Below are 7,500 nucleotides of genomic sequence, written 5' to 3'. Positions count from 1 at the left end.
CGTGACCCCACCTTCTCCAGGCACTGCATGCTAATGAGGACAAGTAGGCCTGTGCTGATAAGATGGTTTACTCCTCTGTGCTGAATGCAGTCAGGAGCGGTGGCTCCTGACCGGAGTAATTGGTGGAGATATTGCTTATTTTTTATCAAACAAGGCATCAAATTAGTATTTTCATAACATTATTATTCTCATTGATTTCACAGCTCAGTCCTGCTGCCCACACTTCTGATAATTACATTTTGGATTTGCGATGCCTTCCATGTGTATTTTCTTGTCGCAGTGCCACTCACATTGTGTTGGTCGTGTTCCTTGAGCGATGCAATATTCTGTCATTCTACGGATTAGACTTCTGTGTCGGTTTTTCGATTTTCTTTAAAATTAATTTTCTTTCGTATTTAATTGTGATTCTGTTTTGAGAATCTCGTCTCAGGGTTGTCTCGTGAGCCGCACAACAAATGGCTTTTCAATTGACGTATCTTGCAATGTTTCATTGCAAATCTGTCACACACGTGAAAAATTAAACTGGACATCCTCCAGGAATAGCCTGTGTGTGTCATCGTTACCCAAAGGACCCGGGCCCCTTGTCTGAGGTTTCAGTGGGCTGCGCCGTAATGAGGGCCTTCCTGTCAGCTGAAACATGCACCCAAGGTGGAGGGGGGTGGGAGGAAAAAAGAAGAATCAGGAACGCCACGAAAGTATGTGCGTGAGGGGGGAGGGATGTGTGAAGAGGCGAGGAGGAGGAGGACGAGGAGAGATAATGAGAGACGGGGCGATGGAAAGAGAGCGTGCAGCAGGATGAAAGCGTGTCGAGTATCAAGGGGGTGGCTGGCCCGCGGCGGGTTGCTGGTGTGATGTCCTCCTCTCCCCGTGTTGTCCTACAAAGGAGCTCGGTGCGTCAGGGTCAGGCTGTCACCGTTTCAGCCTCATCTGCATCTCAGCCTTCACGGTCACAGCCAAAGTGTTTATTCTGGACAGGAGGGAACCTTAGTTAGCTTTCCTACGCCCACGTTTATTTAGTGCACGGAGAGGTATCAACGCCGTTTGTTAGACGGCACTGTTTAATATTAACGGCCACCTGAGAAGCGACATTGTTTTTAAATAGGAATCCAATATTGCCTCCATTTAACGACTTCATATTGATTTCTGTAACCTCCTCTCATCCCAACGCACATAGTGAGTGTGTTTATCTGTGTGTGTCTGTGTGTGTGTGTCTGTGGGGGGGCTGGTTATGAAACCTCATCTGCTACCAGTTTCTATGTTTATATTTGCTATCAAGGGGATGATCTGACAGACCGGCATTCATTCATGTCAGGAGCAAACCTTTCAGCTTCGGTGTGCCTCCTTCCTACGCCTTCAATAGTAGCACCTAAAAAGCACCTAAAAGAACGACGCTGTTGTCAGCTTGTCTTCTGCCAGCTGTTAGCGGAGGCCCCCTTCCCCGCCATCTCACATGTGCCTTGCCTACTTAACACCATAACATACACCAGCGTCAGCGTCACCGCCAGTTGTAACATCTTAATCAGTGTCATGTTTGTGAAAGGTTCTGCAGTTTGCGTCTTGCTTTCATCGTTGGCTTTGTTTAAAGTTGTTTACTAAAACCAGAGGCCCTGTTTGATTGGCAATCAACCGTCAAAAATGTTGAACATGAAAGGAAAGCAGTAATTAGCATTAAATCTGGCGTGTCAGGCCAACTTTGTAGCCGACAGTGTTTGCATGCCTCTTTGGCATGTTCTCTCCTATCAGACCGTCTCTCTTGGTTACCCTGCCAATCGTGATTGTCTCTCTCTCTCTCTCTCTGACAGAGACAGTGATGGATACAAGGACAGCAACGGCTGAGCTTGGCTGGATATCGTTTCCTGCCAACGGGGTAAGAACAATGTACAATGTGTGTGTGCGTGCGTGCGTGCGTGCGTGCGTGCGTGCGTGCGTGCGTGTGTGTGTGCGTGCATGTAACAAGCCTTCCCTCAGGCAGAGGTTTCTACACCTTACAGGCTCCGTTAACTGTCAAACTCTTAATTACATCGCCACGGTGACACCAATGAACTGCTGCTGATGGAGAATAGAGAGAAATAGAAGGACTAAACACGTTTCAACCATAGCAAGGGAATGGGAGGACAGAAGAGGAAGGATCTCCTGTTTCTAGGTCTATTTTAGGTCTAATGTTGGTGTGTGTGTGTGTGTGGGGGGGGGGGGGGGTGGTTGGTGAGTGTGGGAGATGGTTTGAATCTGAGGCTACTGGCTCTAATTGGGATAAATGTGTTTATCCACTGCAGCAGCAGCAGCATAGACACAGAGCGTAAATAGAAGCCATGGAGAAACAGAGAGAGAGAGGGACAGATATGAAGGGGGGGGTTGCTTAGTCAGGCACGTATTAACTCATTAATCACTTTAGCGCCCTCCTCTTCCCTCCTCTCTCCTCTTTCTTCCGCCAACCTCCTCCACCACCACCACCACCATAACCTCCACCACCACCACACCACCTCACCACCACCTCCACCTCTCCACCACCTCACCACCATAACCTCCACCACCACCTCACCACCACCACCACCTCTCCACCACCTCCACCACCACCATCACCATCACCATCACCACCACCACTACCACCTGTCCACCACCACCTCTCCACCACCTCACCACCACCACCACCACCTCATCACCATAACCTCCACCACCACCACCTCACCACCATAACCTCCACCACCACCACCTCACCACCATAACCTCCACCACCACCACCTCACCACCACCACCACCACCATCACCACCTCACCACCATAACCTTCACCACCGCCACCACCTCCACCACCACCACCTCTCCACCACCTCCACCACCTCCACCTCTCCACCACCTCACCACCACCACCTCACCACCACCACCTCACCACCACCACCTCACCACCGTAACCTCCACCACCACTACCTCACCACCACCACCTCTCCACCACCTCACCACCACCACCTCACCACCACCTCCACCACCACCACCTCCACCACCACCACCTCACCACCACCACCTCACCACCACCACCTCACCACCGTAACCTCCACCACCACTACCTCACCACCACCACCACCACCATCACCACCTCACCACCATAACCTTCACCACCACCACCACCTCACCACCACCACCTCTCCACCACCTCACCACCACCACCTTACCACCACCACCTCACCACCACCACCTGTCCACCACCACCACCTCACCACCACCACCATCACCACCTCACCACCATAACCTCCACCACCACCACCATCACCTCTCCACCACCTCACCTCCACCACCTCACCACCACCTCCACCACCACCACCTCCACCACCATCACCATCACCACCACCTCACCACCACCACCTGTCCACTACCACCTCTCCACCACCTCACCACCATCACCATCACCACCTCACCACCATAACCTCCACCACCACCACCATCACCTCTCCACCACCTCACCACCATCACCATCACCACCACCTCACCACCACCACCTGTCCACTACCACCTCTCCACCACCTCACGGCCATCACCATCACCTCTCCACCACCTCCACCACCACCATCTTACCACCACCACCTCACCACCACCACCTCTCCACCACCACAACCACTACCTCCATCACCCCCCGACGCCCCCCCGGACCCCAGTGGGAGGAGGTGAGCGGCTACGACGAGAACCTCAACACCATCCGGACGTACCAGGTGTGCAACGTGTTTGAGCCCAGCCAGAACAACTGGCTGCTCACCACCTACGTGGACCGGCGGGCGGCGCAGCGCGTCTACGTGGAGATCCGCTTCACCGTGCGCGACTGCGCCTCCATCCCCAGCGTGCTGGGCTCCTGCAAGGAGACCTTCAACCTGTACTACCTGGAGTCGGACCACTCCCTGGAGGGCCGCGGCGTGGACTACTGGACCACCGCGCCCTTCCTCAAGGTACCACCGGACCTCCAGGGAATCCATACGCCAACCGTTTTTTTTTTTTTTAAAGGATAATCCCCCCCCCCCCCCATTGACAATAAATGAATAAACATGTTTGTCAACATGAACACTATTACCTTAGGGTTAACATGAACGCCACTCGTTAACATGAACACCATTAGTAAATAATTACTACTACACCATTAGTTAACTATTAATTAACCAAGTTGAAAATCTCACAGTGTTACTGTGAGATTACTTGTTGAGTGCTTGTTGAGTACTTACTGAGTGTTATAATTAATCTTCACTTCACATCACTTAATCAATACTGCTACAACTAGGAGTCATGGCTGGTTATAAATCCACTACACAGGTGTAAAAAGTATAATATGTAATGGCTGGGTGACAGATGTGTAGAAACAGCCATATGTCCAAAAAAAACGAGATAAATGTCTGATAGATAATAGCAGCCGATGGACAGAGTGCTGACCATGTAGTCAACGGCAGTGCAAAGCCGAGAGGTATTAAGAGCCAGACAAATGAGAGTTTAGCCAACAGGGACACAATACATTACCTAGAAAGGTTAGGCGAATGGTTGTCACATACACAATGGCCCATTTAAAGGGACTGAACACAAAGAAACACCAACCGCAGACAGAACGCACAATACAAGTGGTGCAGGTCGTGTGGCAAGTGACAAACCGTGGCTCCAATGTAAGCCTGTCAGAGTCAGCGACTGCAATAAACGACGGCGTTGCCCGCCTGCTGGTTTCCAAGAATAGCCGGCGCAAATCAGGAGGGTTACGTTCAGTGGGTTCATGAGGAAGGCTGTCGGGGGGGTGTGAGTGGTGTGTCTCGGTATTGCCTCACCCACCCGACGTTTTATAGCCCACCCACTCGTGTTTCTCAGAGAGAAACTCTCGTAGCCAATGTCGTGGAACCACCATCCTCTCTGGGACTGCCTCCACCAATCACCAAGCCCAGAGCGTAGAGAAGCATCAGGAACCATGGAGGTAGTGGGGATGTAGAATGCATCCAGATGGGTGTCACACAGTGGGGGAAGAGCTAATCAACCAACGTTTATAACATAAAAATATAATAAGTGAGGGCTCATAATGGATTTGAAACGACCAATCAATAACAAAGGGAAAGAAAAAGGAATGAACTGGAGGAAACAAAGAAATACGCATCAACACAAAAAGAACAGTGTGACGTCAGAGACTGTGCAGTGGGCGGTGCTGAAGTGCAGAAGTCCCGCCTCCCAGCTACCCGCAATGTTTACAACTTCTCGGGGCTGTGAATTTGCCGACGCACGTGCAAAGTGTTCGACCAATCACATCACACTGGGCTACTCGGGGGAAGGAGCCTTAAAGCGACACTCTGCTTGTGAAAGACGCTGAAATAGTTTTTGCAGCAATGTAACAGTGTGAGAATAACAAGCGGTATTTCTAATATACAGGCATGTAACCCGATTCTAGTAGCACCCCCAAATGCAATTAGTAAACCCTAAAAAAGCAATGATATGGGATCTCTAGATGTTCCTTTTCCCGCGCCAACCAACCCCACACGCTCCTCCGCAGGTGGACACCATCGCCGCCGACGAGAGCTTCTCCCAGGTGGACTTCGGGGGCCGGCTGATGAAGGTCAACACGGAGGTGCGCAGCTTCGGGCCCCTGTCCCGGGGCCGCGGGTTCCACCTGGCCTTCCAGGACCTGGGGGCCTGCATGTCCCTGCTGGCCGTCCGCGTCTTCTACAAGAAGTGTCCCAGCGTGGTGCAGAACTTTGCCTTCTTCCCCGAGGTACGTGAGGGGGTCTGCAGTGCTGTGGAGAGAAGCGGGTGGATGGAACCGCAATGTGGAGGTCAAAAAGGTTGACGTGTTTGATTGGTCACATGTACAGTGCAACGCTACAGGGTCATACTGGGCAGGGAAATACTTAGGACAAGGCAAGCGTAACATTACCGCTATCTTTGACGAGAGATTAACTCTGTTCTATGTTCTGTACATCATTATGTTATTCACAAGTTATAGACTTTGGTGACTGGCATACAGTTAAGTACAATATCAATGAAAAAAAAAAACTGATTTGCAAGTAAAACGTACTGTTATTGTGTTTGCAATGCTACTCTGTATGCAGAGTGTGTCAACGCGAACACATTCACTTTGTCATTGATTACTTATTGATTACTGTCCGCCGACCTCGTGCAGACGCTGACCGGGGCGGAGTCCACCTCGCTGGTCATCGCCAGGGGCAGCTGCATCGCCAGCGCGGAGGAGCTGGACGTGCCCATCAAGCTGTACTGCAACGGAGACGGGGAGTGGATGGTCCCCATCGGCAGCTGTAGCTGCAAGGCCGGCTACGAGCCCGACAAGGCCAACGTCTGCCGAGGTGAGAGAGCGTGCGTGTGTGTCTGTGTGTGTGTGTGTGTGTGTGTGTGTGTGTGTGTCTCTGTGCTAGGTGTACGGCTGTCTGTGAGTTTTCTATTTCTTTTATTTTCTTATGAGGTGCCAGCCAGGTCTCTCTCCTGGCGTTTATGAGAAGTCAGTCAGTTTCATTTGTCATTTTTACGTAAAAGGTTTAAATCAAATGTCACACGAATGCCCATATTTAACCCATCCTACACGTCGAATGCCGATATTTAGCCCAAAAATGACAGGTATTTAAATCAGAATCAGAATCAGAAAGAAGTTTATTGCAAGGTAGTTTTCACATACAAAGAATTTGTTTTGGCATCCAAGGTAAAGGTATCTAAATACCGTCATCACAAACCATATCCCCACATCAAATACGTTTACAAGAAAAAAAATAATGCACTTCAATATGTTCACGAGAACCCTGAATTCCCACGGCCCAAATGGTCCACAGTAGGGTTCCACTACGGGTTTCACTGCCCTCTGTCTGCCGTCTGGCCGTTCATAAATCCATCCAGACCAAAATAACCTGAAGCCATGTTCACATCAAAAGCAAAGAAAATTTTTCGCCGGTTCAATTTGAAAAGTTGAAGTAGAGTTATGTGCGCCTCCGGATGGTGTTATGAACCCAGACAGACGGCGTTGTGTTCTCAGACGTCTCTGGTGCTTCAAAACCTCCCGCGCAAGAGTGGGGGGGATGGTGCAATCTGAAATCCAGGTTTTCACAGTGTAGCTGTGTGTGTCCTTGTGTGTCTGTCTGTTTGTTGTTGTGTGTTTATGTGTGTGTGTGTGTGTGTGTGTGTGTGTGTGTGTGTGTGTGTGTGTGTGTGTGTCTGTGTGTCTGTGTGTGTGTGCCAATAGGGCTTCTCGCTTGGTCTCAAAGGAACAGCAGTGATAGTGTAAAGAGGCTGTAGGTTTCCTGTGACTCTCTGTTCTGTTTAGCTGGGAGGCTGAGCCATACACAGGCTCACATCTGTACGCTCCTCTTCCCTCCCTGCAACATCTATCACCGCCTTCTTCCCTCCCTCCTACTCTGTCCCCAGAGAGTCATCCTGTGCACGTGTGCACACGTATACGTCTGTGTGTGTGTGTATGTGTGTGCATATGTGTGTAAGAGTGTGCGTGCGTGCATTGGTGATGTGTTGTGTACATGTGGTTAAATGATAAGTGAGAT

The 7,500-nt window shown here is 50.5% G+C and overlaps 1 protein-coding gene across 1 annotated transcript in view; it reads left to right on the top strand.

Annotated features, from left to right (window-relative positions):
- Positions 1–7,500, top strand: part of LOC311353122 (ephrin type-B receptor 1-like) — a gene marked incomplete at both ends in the record, with an annotated part of 43,290 nt that overhangs the window by 9,546 nt on the left and 26,244 nt on the right. Inside the window, 4 exons of the mRNA XM_084472947.1 lie at positions 1,803–1,867; positions 3,646–3,930; positions 5,496–5,714; positions 6,123–6,303. Of these exons, the coding sequence (XP_084329073.1) occupies positions 1,803–1,867; positions 3,646–3,930; positions 5,496–5,714; positions 6,123–6,303 (750 nt within the window). The remainder of the gene's footprint in view (positions 1–1,802; positions 1,868–3,645; positions 3,931–5,495; positions 5,715–6,122; positions 6,304–7,500) is intronic.

The sequence above is a fragment of the Micromesistius poutassou genome (genome assembly GCF_964030765.1).
Source record: "Micromesistius poutassou genome assembly, chromosome: 9".
Taxonomy (NCBI): Eukaryota; Metazoa; Chordata; class Actinopteri; order Gadiformes; family Gadidae; genus Micromesistius; species Micromesistius poutassou.
This window is presented reverse-complemented; position numbering and strand designations above follow the sequence as displayed.